General features: G+C 41.1%; 1 protein-coding gene across 1 annotated transcript in view; it reads right to left on the reverse strand.

Annotated features, from left to right (window-relative positions):
- Nucleotides 1-5,507: 5,507 nt before the first annotated feature.
- The window catches only part of ednrba (endothelin receptor Ba), a 15,350-nt gene continuing 1,962 nt past the window's right edge, over nucleotides 5,508-18,895 (reverse strand). The window contains exons 2-8 of the mRNA XM_086043798.1: nucleotides 18,433-18,895; nucleotides 17,739-17,851; nucleotides 15,843-16,047; nucleotides 14,610-14,759; nucleotides 14,020-14,153; nucleotides 13,854-13,962; nucleotides 5,508-9,121 (exon numbers count right to left, since the gene is read on the reverse strand). The exon at nucleotides 18,433-18,895 is cut by the window's right edge and continues 2 nt beyond it. Of these exons, the coding sequence (XP_085899924.1) occupies nucleotides 8,984-9,121; nucleotides 13,854-13,962; nucleotides 14,020-14,153; nucleotides 14,610-14,759; nucleotides 15,843-16,047; nucleotides 17,739-17,851; nucleotides 18,433-18,846 (1,263 nt within the window). The 5' untranslated portion in view covers nucleotides 18,847-18,895 and the 3' untranslated portion in view covers nucleotides 5,508-8,983. The remainder of the gene's footprint in view (nucleotides 9,122-13,853; nucleotides 13,963-14,019; nucleotides 14,154-14,609; nucleotides 14,760-15,842; nucleotides 16,048-17,738; nucleotides 17,852-18,432) is intronic.

The raw sequence follows: 18,895 nt of genomic DNA on the forward strand, positions 1-18,895 counted from the left end.
ATTATTTTTATTGTAATCTTATTTTAGGAAGGGAACGAACGTCTTCCACTTACAGGTCACAGCTTTCAGTGTTTTTTTCCCCTTATCTTTGAAATGGGCGTCCACTAGAGGACAGGCTATGCCTGTGAAAACAATACTGCAGGGAGGGAACGCAAATGAAAAAAGAGCACTCCACTGTTGTGCAGGCTTATCAAGGCAGTCTTGTTTTTTTAAAAGAACACAACACGTCGGTAAGGACTTGACCCGGCTAGGGATGATTAGAGGAATGGACGAAAACCTACCTCCGTCCTTGCTTAGTCCGTCCTTTTTAAAAGGGTGTTTGTCCTCCGTCCAATCGTCCACAAAATGTCCCTAGGACGGAATGCCCAGCTCTGCCAAAAACATGCCTGGTAGGTTGATTGAACACTCCAAATTGCCCCCAGGTGTGCTTGTGAGTGTGAATGGTTGTTTGTCAACATGTGCCCTGCAATTGGCTGGCAACCAACTCAGGGTGTACCCCGCCTACTTCCCGAAAGCAGCTGAGACAGCCCGCGAACCTTCTGAGGATAAGTCGTTTGGATGTTGGATGGATGGATGGATGAATTTTTATCTTGTGAATACAAATCCTGTGAGTACAAAGTCTTGCTAATACACACACGAGACACACATTTACGGCTGTACAGACGGATCACTCCTGTGGATTATCATAATGTTTTGCTCGGTTGGTGCAAATTGTGATGACGTCACGTATGTTACAGGCAGAGGTGGCAACTCCAGGTCCAGAATGTAAAAATCCTACCACAGTTTGACTTTAGCCACAGGTGCTTCTACTTAAGAGCATGTTTACCTGGCAGTTGAGCAGAAGCACTTTAGGCTACAGCCAAACTGTGGCAGCATTTTTACCTTCTTGACCTCGATTTGCCACCTCTGGTTGCAGGCAGATCGCGGGGGTAATCGAGCCACGATTCCTCCACACCCCACTGGCATAAACGGCTAAATTATCCAATATCCCCAAAGTGGCAAATCGTGGACCATCTGATTGATTGATTGATTGACTGACTGATTGATTGACAGATTGATTGACTGATTGAACATACAAACACATTATGAGATATAAACACAGAAAGGAAAGAAGAAAAAAAATCATTAGTAGATGTCATTGATCAACTCAGTTTACATGTTCAAAGGGAGTAGGAAGAAGTCTTGTTCACATATCAAATTAATACACTCGTAGGTTATTTATATACAAAGGATCCCATCTTTCTTAGTAAACACCACATCCAAATCCAAATCATAATACAACTGGAAACGGTTGGCATGTGAGAGTTCAGAGTTGGCGTTGAATTTGAGTTGGCAGCCTGCAACAAGAGCTCCGCTAATTTTTCCATTTTAATGTGTATTTTCCCACCTTTTATGTCATTGATGTTTATTGTATTGTATTGTTGACTGTTTCCAGCATTTTCAGACATGACATCCATAGAAGGAAAATATTAGTGCTTGGTGGTTGCGTCATTTCTGTGGCACATGCTTGCATTATCACCGTTTCTATTGAGGGGAATGTTGGCGATTCGACCGTTACTGCTTATCGACTACAGGGCGCTTGTTTTTGTGCCTAAAGGGGGAGCATTTTTGCAACAACTCCATGTTGTTCAGCGGAAATGTGGATGCTGTTAGACTGCCTGCGATAGGTCGGCTAGATGCACTGCAAAATTCAGCTAACCTAGACTTTTTTTTAATCTTGTTTGGAGAATAATATTCTATGCAAGAGCAGAATTTGTAAGATTATTAATATTGTTTTAAGATTATTTGTCTTTCATGTCTTACTTAGTTCGTAGATCCTAAAATTGGTTCATTTACATGCAACATAAGCTAAATGTCAAACTAACTAACTGTCAAAGTCTTAGTTTGATGCTATAGTTTATGTTTTCAGAGAACTTCTAGCTGTAAAAACTAACCGTACCAATGTCAACACACTTCATTCACACTTTTTGTTGTAAAGTACTCCATGGCGGCACGGTAGTTGACCGGTTAGCACGTCACATTAGTGAAAGTTTACAGACGGACTGTCCTATAGTATATATACTATTTTTTTTTACCCCCGAAAAAAAAGATGAATGACGGACGACGAAAGGGTCCCACACTGCAAACGGATGAAGAATAACGGACACTCAGTTTGTAGTAAAATGCCCAGCTCTGCTGTGATCATGACATCTCTTATCAACTGGTGAATGGAGCCTTCTAATTACTGCTCTTTCATCTACAGCCGCTTCAAACAACAACGCGGATGTAGAATGGAGAAAAAGATGCTACCTATTGGTTTGTATTGTTTGTATTACTGTTTTGTTGTTTTGTCTTCTGTAAAGTGCTTTGTTACATGTTCAGAGAAAACAGTTTAATCAAACTACCTGTTAAGAAGATAAGAAGGCCTTTATTGATCCCACAGTGGGGAAATGTTGCGATGTTGACTTCCACCTTCTTCTTAATAATGGCAAAAATATCCCATCCATAACCTTGATTTCTTTTTCAATTCTTCTACGAGAAAGTCTAAAAACATTTTCAGACTTATGAATTCTGTAAATGCTGGTTCCCCATATTCTCAGTCTAAGAACAGTCAACAGTTTTACAGCTACATTTACACCACTGTATATGTAATTTATTTCTATTTTTCTTTCTGTTTTGACCCTTGGACCGATATATTTCTTCTGTGTTATATGGCCCTGCAGCAGTTATGGAACTTGTAAAATATAATGCCAGTCAGTTGTGTCTGTAGTGGCCGCTAAATAGATATCCATGAAGTGGTGAGTGTGGTCCAGGTGCTACGAATCCAATAATTACATTTTGAAACGTGGACTCGTCAGACCACAGCACACTTTGCAACTTAGTCAGTCCATCTCAGATAAGCTCAGACCCAGAGAAGCCTGCGGGGTTTCAGGGTGATTTTGCTCCCGTTAAGGCTTTCGCTTTACATGGTAGTGAGTAGTGCCAAACTGCTAAGTTAACTAACAGTGCTTATCTGAAGTGTTTTTGAGCCCACATGGCAATACCTTCAACACAATGATGCATTTTTTTTTAATGCAGTTCTACTTAAAGGGGTCAAAGGTGACGGGCATTCAATGCTGGTTTTTGGCTTTGCCGCTAATATACAGAGATTTCTCTAGATTCTGTTAATCTTTTGATGATAATATGGACAGTAAGAAATCACTAAATTCCTTGCAGTTGTATATTGAGAAACTTTCTTAAACTGTTCACCCCATCCTTGTTTGTGACATCATCATGACAGTCACATTTTTCCAATAAACATGTTAACCTGCATGTGGAATGTTCCAAACAAGTGTTTTTTGAGCATTCTTCAACTTTCCCAGTCCTTTGTTGCCCCTATCACAACATGCCTTGTCTTGGTAGTGCAATCAATAGAATATAGGTTGAAAATGATTTGCACAACATTTTATTCTGTGTTTATTTACATTTCACACAACATCCCAGCTTCATTGGAATTGGGGTTCGTACACACTGCCCTATTCTTCACCTTGTTGACCGACTCTTCTTCTTTCCTGCTCAACAAGGATTCTCATTTCCTGTCATTACTGGCTCATATAATAAACTTCCATTGAAACTGCCCCACCTGCCTGCTTCCTGAGTCTTCATTTGGTTATAAAGCTTAAGAGCACAACCGTTATCCTGATGTAGAAAATGAAGGAGGAGATAAAGGAAGGAAATGCTCAGGAATGTCAGCCTGATAAATTCCTTTTGCCTCGTTTTGTTGCTTGACTGTGTGTGCGCACGTTTGTGGGTGTGGGTGTGTGTGTGTGTTGCATCCTTGCATGTGAAAATATGTCAGTTACTGAATGTGGGAAGTCTGGACCATAAATGGTGTGAAAACTATTGAAACATGTGGAAAACATCTTACGGCACTGTTGCTTTTATACTTGTTGTGTTTTCTGCTTTTTTGGCAATGTGAGGCTCTCGTTTGAGCTTGGTTCAGCATTGGTTCAATATTGTTTTCCTTGAAGTACCTCCAAATAGCTGAGCATTTCGGCAACACACAGGCATTTGCTTACGTGGACACGCACATGCACGTACCCTGCTGGAAGCGTATTGCGTTTATGCCTCCCAAATATTGGTGCCAGACTTCTTGTGCCATTAATCCAGAGTGCATATGAAGGCATAATGCGTTCCAGCTTATTGTTGAAAGCTAAACTTGTAAATCATTGCATTTCTGACAGACGAGGTGTAGTCTAGGTCAAACTGACTTCCAGAGCCAGTAAAGGTAAAAGGAGTATTTTTTTTGAGACAGCTGTATGTCTATTACCTTAAATGTTTCAGGTTTAAATGTTAACGCGACAACAATAAACCGTCTTTCAGGACAAGGTTAACAGAAGGACACCTTCTTTCTTCCTCAAATATTCAAGCTCAACCTCAAAATTCATGAAAATAAGCTGGAAGGTTTTCAGCTGATCAGGTTGTGAAAATAAGCAAATGTTAGCTTGTCCGCGAAGAAAATGTGAAAAATGTTTGGAGCTGGGGAGAGTCCGTTGGGGCCAATCAATTGTGTGTGTGTGTGCGTGTGTGTGTGTGTGGGTGTGTGTTGGGGTGTGTGTGTGTAGGTGTGCAGGTGTGTGTTTGCGTGTGCATGCATGTGTGTGCGTGCATGAGTGAAACGTAGGATTTATGGCAGAGGATTTATGGAAGTTTTCTTCCATAACTTTTTGTTATGTACTTAAGTGTTATTGTTTTTAAAACCATCTGCTTATCTGTTTTTACCCAGTTTGCAATAGCAATGCATGTGACTTTAGGGATATACTAAAAGACTACAGTAGCATAAGTTTGGTGCGCACCAATTTTTCTTCAGTATTGTCTAAAACAAACTAGTTTTAGCACCTCAAAAAAAGTGAACAGCAGGGTTCATCATTGCAGTGCATCATATGGATTTGCTTATTATTACAGCAGTGTATATTCTTCAAGCAACAAAGCTTGTTGCAGGCCTCCAATATAAATACTGCAACAACCATGATTCCATTCTTTACATTTGCATACTTTGGACAACGTATACTAAAGTACTGTATATCACACTGATTTTAACACAGCATTTATCTGTGAGGAATTTGTTTTACAGTTTATCATGACCAACTCTGTAGACTAGGGATGTTTGATACCACTTTTTTTTCAGACCGATACCAGTACCAGTACTCAAGTCTTGAGTAGTCACCGATGGCGATACCAAGTACCGATACAACTAGTACTTTTGATTCATAATTTCCCCCAAAATACAACAGATAATTTTGAAGCATCATTTTAACCTATATATCGCAATATAGCGTTTTTGCATAGAATTGCAAGAAATGAAAGGCATTTTTCTATCTTTTTCCCATATCTTCATAAAATACATATTTTGTATAAAACGCACAATAAAATGATTTTTAATAAATGAATAAATAAAAGGAAACAATACTCCAGTTGCCAGGGGAAATAAAAAAAACAACAAATAAGTACGTATGTGGTCCCGGAACCCCAATGACTGACACCCCAGCCATAAGCAGATACTTTATTTTACATCAAGTCAAAGCATTTAATTAGTGAAGATTTATTTTGTACATGAGATTCTGTATCTATAAGAATCGAGGCTTTGACCTCATGTCAAACTCAAAGTTTTGAGACCTTCGGCAGAGGCCTCATACAGAGGAATGGAGAAAGGGAGAAAGGAATGCCAAGAGTTTGAGAATGCAAAAGGGGCAGGGAGAACGTTGAAAAGGTAAACGACACAAATAGGAAAACAGACTGAAAGAAAATGAAGAAGAAAGAGTGAGTGCGAATAAAGAGTGTAGTGGAGGAGGGGTGCTGAGTGATCACAGGACAGAGAGCTTCTTTGGCTCGCTGGCTGCCAATTTGACATGCGTGACACTGGATTAGCCTGCAGGAACATTCCCAGGTCAAAGCTGCATGTGTGCGTGTTTGTGTGTAATGGAGAAGTGAGAGGAAAATACATCACAATAAAGTGCTGTGTTAGCCTAACCATCATATGATGTTGCCTGCCTTCACACTTAAGTCCATCAGACACAAACACGTCCGGCTACAATAAAAGGGAACACAAAACATTCATGTACAGTCATCAGTGATTATGACTGAGTATAACACGCTACAATGTACACAAACAGGCTACTAATTTGATCATTGTACATATATATACAGTATACATATACATATATGAGCCATTCTACCGAATTGGTTGAAATTGCTGTCCCACAATGAAAGTCAAATTTTAAAAAACAAGTGTTCAGACCTTGCATATTTAGTCATATCTTGTTATGATCTATTTTACCACAAGGCATTAAATGAGATACTATTAAGCTGAATGTATATAAAGTCATCTTTTATATGTCCCTTCCTAATGGGAGGTGGCTGTCCCCATCTCTAACTCCTGAATTTCAATTGATGAATTGAAATTCATCAATTAAAAAAATACTTTACTTTAATAGACCATTTTGGTTGCTTTTAAATGTATGGTGAAAGATTTACATTGATTTTGTAGATTTTTTTCTCATTAGAAGTTTTTATGTAAAAAAAACCTGTCGCAACTTTTCATGTCACTACCGAAACGCAAAGAATATTTGTCTGTAGGCAGATCTTGGTTTTAGCCACATCCCCAGAAATTTCACCAATAAGAGACATTACCTTCATGTTCATCACTGGGCACATGGCGAGTAATTAGTTGGCAGCAGTATTAATTTATGTGCCCTCCAAAGTCTGAAAATAAACATCTGGTTTTAAGGGCTGTCACTACCAAACACCTCATTTCGGCTATAAAATGAGCACTTTTGATTTTAATGCTAAATGTAGTGTGTTCTATCTCCGTACACATGCTCAAAACTGTGTGTGGTAGCCACGTTGTGCCTAACATTGTTGAGTATTGTTAACAACTATCATAAAACGTCACTACCGAAACGGTCACTACCGAAATGGTCGGTCGTAATGGTTTCGGTAGTGACAATATGATGTTTCTTTTTGAATAAAATAAGTTTTAAATAATATAATACATAGATACATATGTCATACATAGATCGTTCTTTTTTTTAGCAATATTCTATTTCATATTTTATCTTAATTTGAAGGGAAAAACACCAAAATGCCAAACAACCTAGCAGAGACAGAGTACAGGCGAAGGGTTAGAATGACCCAGTGAAATCCAAAGAATATTTCATAAAGTAAAGAGAAAGAAATAAGAGATGGAAGGAAGAAGGAAAGCTGAAGTCTACCAATGAAGTATCCAGCAGAGAGCAAAGGAAAGTCAGAAGAGCATGGAGGAAAAGACAAGACTCTGAATTTGAACCAATTCAGTAGAATGGCCCATATATTAACACAACAGGCTATATTTGCTTATTGCAGAAATATACTCTTACCACTTCCTACACATTAAGGTAAATTGTGCAGAATATACAATGTAGAGCTAAAACAAGAACGAAACGTGAAATCCTGAAGAATAGGTTCAGTATCGAACGGAATAATAAAACAGCTGGACGATCTAACACTGTAGTAGCACATCAGTAGTACAGTCAGAAGTTGGAAAGAAACAACATAATGGCACAAATGGCACAGGTAACTAAAGCTAATATGTTGTGGACTACATACAGAAAAGCACTGTTCTTCATGTTGTACAAAGTGGGGTTGTGCAACATCACACTTTGGGCCCAATTTTCATTCCCAACGTAGCCCAAAGCGTATCTAACTGTGCGCTTGGGTGGAGTTTTTCTTCTTTTGCTATTTTTGTAGACGTGCAGTTCTAAACTGTACGTCCATTGTGGATGTGGAACTCAACAGACTTGCTTGCCGGCCATTCCCAATAAATTTAGCGCAGGAGAGGCGCACAAAGTCTGTGACATGGCGGAAGGAGAAACAGACTGACTGGAGTCCATGGAGGGGATCGATGCAGGCAAAATATATTTATAAGGAACTATATGAAGACATGGACTTGGATAATGTAAAGTTGGACAGGGCAATCATACATCTGCGAAATGGCATTTGGAAGCTTGCCTTTCACCCCAATCCTTCGTGTCCGTGTGTGTCTCCCCCAGTAGCTGTGATTTAAAAAGTATATCAACAATGATAATAATTATAATGCATTCAATAAATCACCTTGTACAATGATTCAGACGGTTCGAATCAAGTCCTATCCACCACAAATGTCTGTGGGGCTCAGAATCGGTCTGACTACACCCAGATCGAATTCACCAAAATCAGATTACGCCATCTGAGCCCCAATTTAGACCTATCAGCTGGTCTAAAGTTTTGTCTACTTTCTGCTACCAAATTGTCAGTTGCGCTGGGGGCTTGTAAAAGCAAATGCCCTCGGTCTGCCACAACGCACAGCATGGCGCAGCGCGGGCTGTCAAATTCCCAAACAAACTAAGAGAGGCTTGCACCCGTACAAAAATCAAGATGCTGCAGTTTTGACGCCCAAGTACATGTGCGCTGTTACGAAAATAAGGCCCTTAGAGTCCTGCAATTCTGAGCAACCTTCCAAAGTCATTGACTTTCCTCCAGGCTAAAAGCCAGATAAGTCATCCCCGTAAATCTGTCTAAAATTATAATTGTATATATTTGCACAACCTCTCATTCAGACACTCCATAAGAAGTGCAGAGCGCCCCAATGCAATTTCATAAATGGCTGTTTTCCGTTTGCTCTGGGCCCAGAAGAATTTCCTACAGTATCCTTTAACTTAACATGCAACTGCATTGTCATTCCGTACTTGCATTTCCTTTGATTTGAGCCTATTTGCACCAAACTGGTATCAGTTTTCACGTTTTCAACGATGTTCTTATACAACACCTTGTCTTCCTCGTCACACATTCAATAAAGCATTACATAGACTGTTTTCATGTCATTGCAGCTGTTTCTGAGTTCAAGACCTTCAATGATATTGTAGATGAACCTCTGTCTCCCTTCATTGAGCAAACCTTGTCATTCTTATGACCTCACGTTTCGTTCATTTTTAGGAGTGGCTTGCAATATTCAGGCTGTTGTGGACTTGTTGGTAATTCGAGAGTTGCTCTGGTCAGATGCTCTTTCTGTGACCTTCAGCTTCATGCAAGACTGCTTCTCATCCATCGTCAGCATGTCCGCTGGTAGACACCAGCAGCACAGACAGGACTAAAGGAAGTAAGATAGTAAACAAAATGGAGAGAGAACGTAAATTAAAATAAGCAGGAATTTAAGATGCTTTCTCAGTCTTTTAATCTAGGGTTTTGGTGGATTTAAAAAGTCTACACACCTTTGTTCAATTTCCAGGTTTTTGTAGTCCAATAAATCTTTTTTACATGATTAATGAGACCTATGTGAAGTAAAAACAAGTGAAACTAGAGCTGCAAGCAGCTATAAAGGGCCCTCGCAGCCCTGACAACGTTGGGGGTAGCGGCACGTCGGGATGCTCGCACATCAGAACTGAATAATCGAAATTATCACATGAATCAAGTTACAGCAGCTTTTGTGGTCAAGGTGAGTCCAAACTTTAAACTAAAATCAAAATGGCGGACTTTCTATTAGGTTTAGCATATGGCTCCAAGAGTCTTTTTTGTAGGTTTCTTCCTGTTTCATATACTACCAAATTTTTGTAGATGTAGGTGAAGCGTACAAATGGGGCCGCTTTTTAGAAATATTCTAGGGGGCAGTAGCAAGCCATCTTTTAAAGACTGCACAATTGAATATTTAATTATTGATTAATTTACCAGGCCTTCTACGTGTGCAAAGTTTCATGAGTTTTCGTGCATGTTCACGTTCTCAAAATCAGCATTGTTTCATTGGCAAACTGGGCGATACCACGGCAACAGCTTTTTGAGAAAAATCTCAAACTTCATGTTTTAACATCATGAAGGCCGAAACACTCTTCCGAGCAAATATGAGGGAAATCTGGCTAACCTGCCAGGAGAAAAACATGAAAGAATAAAACATGTACTTCATTTAGCCAGTAGGTGGCGCTCCCACTACGATGAAAAGTTAGTTTGTAGATGTCTTCAGGTGTAGACTCTCATCAAGTGAAATTTTGACAAGATATTATCATGTGGATCACATTATAGCTGCTTTTAAAGTCAATGTGATGCCGACTTGTAAAGTAAATTCAAAGTGGCGGACTTCCTGTTAGGTTTACCACATGGCTCGAAGAGACTTTTTTGTAGCTGTTAGATAAACCACCAAATTTTCATAGCTATAGGTGAAACGTACAACCGGGGCTGATTTTTAAAAAATTCTAGGGTGCGCTAGCGAGCCATTTTTTAAACATTTGCAATGTAAAACAAAAAAAGATGATTTCACCAGGCCTGATGTGTGTGCAAAGTTTCGTGAGATTTCATGCATGTTTAGACCGTCAAAATCAGCATAGTTTTATTTGCGAACTGCCCGTTGCCATGGCGACAGCTTTTAACGAAAAATCACAAATATCGTATTTTAACATCAGGAAGGTCTACAGTCTTCTTCCGAGCAATTCTGAGGTCGACCTGGTTAACCTGCGAGGAGAAAAAGATCAAAGAATAAAACATGTACTTCCTTTAGCCAGTAGGTGGCGCTACCACTATGATGAAGAATAAGTTCGGAGATGTCTTCAGGCTTCGACTTTTATCAAATACCAGTAGTTTTTTAGAAGAAATTATCATGTCGGTCGAGTTCCAGCAGCTTTTGTAATCAGAGCAAATTCATACTTTAAACTTAATTCAAAATGGTTGACTTCCTGTTTGGTTTACCATATGGCTCCAAGAGACTTCTTTGTAGGCCTTGAACACATACATATACCGCCAATTTTTTATAGACCTCAAAGAAATGTACAACCGGGGCTGAATTTTAAAAAATATCTGGGGGGTGCTAGCGAGCCATTTTTTTACAAATTGCACAAAAAAATATTGATGATTTCGCCAGGTATGTGCAAAGTTTTGTGAGATTTCGTGCATGTTCAGACCCTCAAAATGAGCGTTGTTTTTTTTGGTTGCCATGGCAAAAGCTTTTCACAAAAAATCACAAATGTCGTATGTTAATATTAGGAAGGCCAAAACACTCTTCCGAGCAAAGATGAGGTGGACCCGGTTAACCTGCTAGGATAAAAACATCAAAGAACAAAACATGTATTTCCACCAGCCACTAGATGGTGTTACCACTACGATGAAAAATAAGTTTGTAGATGTCTTCAGCCCTTGGCTATCATCAAATATGAACAATTTCCAGAAGTTTGGATGATCTGAGTCAAGTTAAAACAGCATTTATTGCCACTTTGTATATCAGACTTTGCAGCACCGTCATGGCCACACCCTTTGCCGAAAAGTCACAGTATTTGGCATAGAGCAAGACCCACATCTTGAGGCTTTTCTGACGAATTTTCAGTCAGATTTGTTCAACGGGCTCCGTGCAGTATATAGAAATGTAAAAAATGACAATTTTTGTCGCCACTAGGTGGTGCTATATGTATAATGGAATATTACCATTTAGATGTCTTCAGGTCGCGACTCTACGTGCAGGTGAAGTTTGAGATTTTTTTGGAGCATGTGCAGGGGAGTTATGATGGGTTTTCTCCTGTATGGCGAAGGAAAAAAATTACGCCAAATTTGATGACCCGCCCCCGTCATATAGTTTATTGAAAACTCAAAAAAATGTTCCCAGTTGTTGCACCACGTCTTAAGATGATATGCACCCCGTAAATGTCCAAAATTTTTCCAAAATTGGACATTCAAAAATTCATAGCTCACTTCCTGTACACTTTAGGCTATGGCTATAATGGACTTTTTTGTACGCCTCGGGGTGCTACACGTGCCTGCCAATTTTCGTAGGCCTCGGTCAAACGGGCCGGGATTGGTTTTTATTTTGCCACTCTAGGTGGCGCTACAGAGCAATTTCGTTTGCGTCATTTACGGCGACTTTAAAATATCAAATTTTTCGCCAGGCCCGATGAGACTGCAAAGTTTGGTGAGTTTTCGAGCATGTTTAGGGGGTCCAAAATGTGATCATTTTGACGGAAAAAAATAAAATAAATAATAATAATAATAATAATAATAATAATAATTTCTACAAAAACAATAGGTACCTCGCAGCGGTCGCTGCTCGGGCCCTCATAATTTGATTGCACAAGTAAGCACACCCTCTTATAATGAACAAGGATGTGGCTGTTCAGAATGAACCAAACTCATTTTAAAGAGACACTTGAAAGGGCTGAACATTTGCACTTATATACCAGTAATAGGTCTGTATGAAAAATCATGTCAGCACTAAAATTCACCGCCCTAAAAGAATCTGTAGTGATTTAAGAGCTTTTTTGTGATGACTAAAGCCACAGACTGGCACGCCTCCTTCTGGTGCATAGCTTTTTTTTTTTCTTTTTTTTTTTTCCCCATCTCAGCCTGTCCACGTCATAGCGGGGAGGCAAGCATATTAATATGCAGAGCTGGGCATTCATTCCTTCTATGTGACGGACCGGTCCGTCTATCTGCCTATGATGTTTTGCTGATGGTTGACGAAGGTGGGGGTGCTGTTGAAGTTTGCGGTCGGAATCGCTGACGGAAGCCCGTTTTCAATCAGAGGACTTTATGCGGGTACTATTTTTTCACCCCCCCCCGAAAAATAGGCGAATGATGGACGACGGAAGCGTACCCACGCTGCAGACAGATGACGAGTAACGGACGCTCAGATTTTAGAAACTTGCCCACCTCTGTTTTGTATTGTATCTCATGCCACCTACTCTCTGAAACTGTGATTAATTGCCACCAAAATTCATATGCACATTCCTAGTAGGACATGTGCTTATGAATTTTGTTGGCAATTGGTCGTACCTTTTGGACTTTTAGTGACGCTAAAGTTTTGTTGTATCTCCAAACTCCAGACAAACAGGCAGAAAGGCAGGGCTGTTAGCTCCCGTAACACCGCTGCAGCTGTTGAGGCAGAATTAGCTTTTGTCCGCTAAACAGGTGAGGTTAGCAGAACAAACTCAGCTTCTTACCATCCAGACATTGTTCTCCGCGTCTCAGATGCATACCGCCACTTATTCAGTCCAGTAGGAGTAGCTCCACACCGCCACTGGTCAGCCAGCCAGCCAGCCAGCCAAAGAGCACTCAAGAGCACAGGCAGCGTGGAGCCCCAGGCGTAGTAGGGCGAACGCTATTTCTTTCCAGCTAGAGATTCAGCTCTGCGTTGCAGTGTGAGAGGGCATCAATTTCAGATAAACAAGTCCTTGACATTAAGCCCCGGAGCGTGGCTTGGCAAAATTTCCGCATCATGGTGGCCACAAGTGGCTGCTTGGAGAAAATGGATGGATGTATGGACTCTCAAAACTTGGGACAACTGGACTTCCAGCGATGAGACTGACACTTCAGCCGAGTGTGGCTGCTTATAGGTGGAAGGCGTAGCGGGCCAGGTGATCCCTTTAATTGGGAGTCAGCACACCATTTACAGTGCCTTTGATTAAATAGCAAATAAATTTCACATTTAACTAGTCGGCTATTCCAGATTTATTTTCTTCTTTTTCCTAGTAGAAGCCTGAGGATTTTGTGCTAACATTGATGGATATTTGGTGCTGTTCATAATTCCCTCCACCATGTTTGAGGCCCCAGTTCCATCTGAAGAAAAGAAGCCCCAAAGCATGATGCTGCCACGGGCATACTTTACGGTATTTTTTGTTATTTTGGCGACAACTTAGCAGTGTTGTGTTTGTGCCAAACATACCTTTTTGGATTCATGGCCAAAAAGCTAGCCTTTGTTTCTTCGGACAGACCATAACACACATTTTCCCACATGTGTTTGGGAGATTTTTTGTGGTCCATTATATCACAAAAATGGCATTTGTACAGGGGTGTAGACTTTTTATATCCACTATCTTGCTTGAAGCAAAGACTATATTTAAGCTTTTCCTTACCCTGAAGCAATTTTTAAATCGCTTGCTGACCATGTAGAGGGCGATCGGGTTGATGCAGGAGTTGACAGATGCCATATTGATGCCAATATAGTCTAAGACTAGAAAGAAACTGGGAAATGCATAAATCATTAATCCTGCAGTTCAGTTCAATTTCATTGTCACATACCTGAGCAGTTCACAGCGGTTTGGATCTTTCTCATCATAGATGGTGAGTTTTAGAATTCTGCTGAGGTGGAGAGGAAGCCAGCACAGAGCAAAGACCAGAACCAGACAGAAGACAGTCTTTGCAACCTCCCGTCGCTGCACACACAGACAAAACATGAATCACTGTAGAGTATTCTGCCTCTTTCACTAAAGAGGAGTCCCATGATGAAATGATGAATTTGTGCTCACAAAGAACACATTCTGTTTTCGTTGATCATAAAAGATAAGTTTATGGTAAGTGGAAGTCTTGTGCTAGGCTTTATTGTATATTGTAAGTATAATGGGGTAATTCTATTTATTTAGAGGACACATTTTTTGGTGTGATTTCCACTTTTGAGCGAAGAAAATGTTATTTGGGTGTGTTCAATTGCACAAAATGAAGAAAGACACTTTGAATGGCAAACTTAATTTCCTTCATTGACCATGGCAACAGTTAATCATCAATCCACACAATCCAACCAATTTTTGACAATCCATGTGTGCATCACTAAAAGCCGTCCAATCAGTAGCCAGCTGAAAAGAATACAAAGTGAAGGTTTGCGATGAACAAACCTGTTTGAGGTGGTCGCTGAGGGCAATTTGAACCCCATTCTTCTTCCTCAGCATCTCACAGGTCATCAGGGTATAAAATATGGCAGTGCAGGCCAATGGCAGACAGAAATAGGCACTGAACAGCCACCAGTCCTTCACCGATTTATAGAACTAGGAAGAATCAAATGGATAATCAGCAATGCATTCTGAAGGAACGTGTGCTGCCAGGAAAAACTATCACGGGAGGCTCCGTGCCTTTCTGACCTGGGTGGATCTCAGATTCACACTCTATTCACACAATCTTGTTGTCAAAAGACCCAAGGAATATATTCAACTTCGCGATTTTATTAGTGTTAGAGGACATGAACTTAGATTTGCACAGCAGTGTTTTGTGGCAGGAATCCAAATGACTGCTCCTCAGATACATTGTTTTTATGATGCTTCAAAAGTCTCTTTTCAACCTTGCCCTAATTTGGAAGATGCCACAGTGTACTTGTCTTAAGCCTGGTTCGCACAGCAGGATTTTAAAATTGTTGGCCAACTTCAAACTCTGAGAGACCCCACACGTGACTGGGAAAAATCACACGTATTACAATTGTGAAAGCAAGGCAAGATCAACACATCACACACGAACCACATTCATTCACAGATATTGTCACGAAAAACGGAAAATCTCTCGCGAAACCCATCGAGATTAAACAAGACTTCCGAATGAACAAACATGGAGGATAGTGTCAGCAGGGGTCTCAGCTCGTGTCTTGACGGTGGCGCTGGTTTGTGGATTATTTTTAGCAGAAAAAAGCGACACAAAAAGAAAAGTTGTTTGGCTCTGTTGTGCCATGACTGTTGTGATTTTGGCTTCCCACCGCGCTTCCTCATAGCCCCGTCACCTCGCTTTCTGATTGGCTGTACGTCAGTCAACCGGTTGCTTGCTCATTTGTCACACGGAGCAAAGTCGGGCCAAAACAATCCAACATATTGAATATTCCCGATTTGAGGTCGGACGCCCTTCCGAGCGGACGAGATCAGGCTGAGCACACCACACACGGCAGGATTACCTGCTAAGATTATTTTTGGAGCCATTACGAGTCGGCCCGGTCGTACGATTGTCAGGAGGGGAGATTCTGGGCTAAAATCGAGCCGATTATCCTGCCATGTGAACCAGGCTTTAGCAGTTTGTGAAACTGTGTCAATGTAGCCCATGCATTGATTTTCCATGTTGACAATTGTGAAGCCCTCTGTGTAACATCTTACCCTCATAAAGTCTGTTTTCTGCATGGGGTGCAATAAACAGATCCTCAACCGTTCTCCTTTGTAGTCCAACGTGATCATGTCAAAAGCGATTGCCTCAGGCACAGCCAGGATGATGGATAATATCCAGATGAGCGCTATTTCAATAGCCATCCACTTGGGAACACCGATCCCTTTGATTCGGCTCCATGAAGTCACGGCGCGATATCTGAAGAATCAATCACATGAGTTCACATTTACAATTTGTGTAAGTGATGTTTGCATTAACTCTCTCGACCCGCAATATATTTCGATTTAATTTAGCCAGACCTTCAAATGCTGCTCTTGCGAAAGTGCTATAAAGTTGGGTTGAGTTGAGTTGAGAGCTTTGCTATTTTCTTTTCGGCACATTTGCTAAAATAAGATAAACAGCTCTTATTTCAAAGAGTGGGTTATGAAAGTCTTGTAATCTGAAAATAACATGAAACACTGGGATTTTAACCTGATATACTACTACTCAGAGATAAGAGGCACTTTACCCTATTTTGCTGGTCCGTCCTCGTTCCGCGACCTGGGCACCCTTCCATCATTGTCTCCCCCATTCTTTTTCATAAAAATAATTGTCCTACGACCCCTCCTTTAAAAGTGCTTCAGTCCTTATAGTCCGTCAGTCCGTCCCCCCACCGCCCCAAAAATTACATAAAAAAGCGTCCGTGCATGACGAGGGAGAGAGGTGGGAACGACCAATCGCGGCTCACCTGTTTTCTGAAGTTGAGTCATGATTGTTCGTTACCTGAGCCCCGAGCAACTGTGATGTCATTTTCAGTCAACAGCAAGTGGCAAAATGGCCGCCCCCTGAGATGGACAAAAACGGGTGGATTTTTCTGCGTAACTCATATTCCACAAACGCAATAATAATCCGAATGCTATGTTTCGACTAGAGGGCCTGCAGAGAACATATTCTTGAAAAAATACGTTTGGGTTGACTTCCTCTTTAAGTGTGAACCAAGATATCATTTAGCTGCCAACACAACCACCGTCAGTTACTAGACGAGCCCGCCAGGGCACATCACGAGAATATTTAAGCTATAACAGACTTACACTTCCAGATCATAGCATAGTGTACGATGCTAGCACAAGTGCGAACGACGAATTTTGGAGAGACTTTTACGATCTAGAGATGTGCTGGACAAGGACATACTTTGCTTGCGAAGGGATAAGGTATGTACTAAATGTTAACAGTTAGTTAGCAAATTTGCTATCCATCTTTTTCCTCGTCAGTGAAATGTAATCCATGGTATTACATCTGTTGAACCACTAGAGGGCAGACTATGCCTGTGAGTACAATGTTACTGCAGGGAACGCACATGAAAAAGAAAAAAAAGACTCTCCAGTGTTGTCAGGCAGTTAATAAAGGCTGCCCTATGGTATCGCTGAAGAGAACAGTGATCTTTGTTTTTATAAGAATCCAACACACCACATCAGTCGGTACTTTTTACCTAGTTAGGGACGATTACAGGGACGGACAAAACCCCATTTCCGTCCTTGCTTAGTCCGACCTTTTTAAAAAAACTTCTCGCCCTCCATCCTACGTCGCCATCCAGACAGACGGACCGGAATGCCCATCTCTGCTACTACTGTTTGGCCTTAGAGTGTAATATTCTTTCTGCTATACCAAGTATCATTTTTAAAAATTCTCAATTTCCCAAACGCATCAGTCCATCCACATCATAATAATACATAAATGCATCACAGCGCTGCAGACTTTGTAGAGAAGTCAGAGGTGCAATTTGAAAGTTGTCTACATGCACAAGGATCTTGTGACACTGATGCATGAAGCACGAGGAAATGAAAATACAGGCTCACGTGACAAACGGGATAAGGGCATAAGGGGATAACGTCTGTGAAAGATGCGCTTGCCTGTCAATACTCAGTGCACATAGACTCAGCACTGTGATCCCCACTGAGGCTTTCTGGACAAATGGCACCATCTTGCACAGAGCCACCCCAAAAGGCCAATCCTCTGCTAGGAGCTGGAGGGAGAGAGTTCAAAAGTCAGAGTTCAACCATGAGAGGGACTGAGGCAAATTCTCTGGCTCTGTGTTGTTTTTTCCCCACTTCAGGCTTGCAGTTCAGAAGAGACATGCATGAAGCTACGCTTACTCTGGTTAGGGTTTAAGGCTTTTGAAAATTTCGTAATGTTTTTGTGAAACATCAAAGCCCTTCTCGCTGTCAAGATACAGTACAGTAACCCTGTGACAGCGGTGCGCAACTGGAGTGCGAACTCTATTGGAATCATCTGGACACATCCCTTTTGATATTGTTTTCACAACCTTTTCCCCTCCTTCAGTTAAATAAACAGTTTTCCCCATGGAAACGCTTACACTTTTGCACATGCACGCACACACGAACACACAAAAATATTCCAAATATTCACCTAGTAACATGCCGGAGACAATGGGAAATCAAGGGTCTCAGGAACCGGTGGAATAATAAAATTAAGGTATGCAGAATCCCCCCCTCAGGTTTGGATATGGGTGGGCTTGTCACATGAGGGTAAATCTACAATGCAGCCAAAATAATACTTTTAATTCTATCTGATATGTAAGCTCACCTTGTAAACGTTGATGGGAATGCCAATGATGATGTGTAGCAGGTCTCCAAGAGCCAGGCTGGCTATCAGGATGTTTGGCCCATTCCGCATGCATTTATTCTTATAGATGATCCTTAAAAGGGTGGAGTTCCCAATGATGCCCACAACAAACACCAGGCAAGACACGACTGTGTTGATGTACTTGAATGTATCACGAATTTCTGTGGGCGCACTGCACATGGGGGGTAATCGTCGGCGTGGCATTGTGATGTTGGGCCTCACTGGACCCTTCACGTCCCGCTCGACTAGCCCACATCTTTGTGTAGCAGTAAGAGGGTCAGGGGGAGTTTGTTTTTTGGGTTGCAGCTGCCCGCTGGCTATAAGGAAATGAAGGCCCAGCAGGAGTAACCCCAAATAGTAAAAGGTTATCTTCATCCTGACGTTTGATTTGAAACTTGACTTGATCCTCTTTGGGAATCCCTAA

This window comes from Filicampus tigris, chromosome 10, assembly GCF_054856515.1.
Source record: "Filicampus tigris isolate MCC_2025a chromosome 10, RoL_Ftig_1.0, whole genome shotgun sequence".
Lineage (NCBI taxonomy): Eukaryota > Metazoa > Chordata > Actinopteri > Syngnathiformes > Syngnathidae > Filicampus > Filicampus tigris.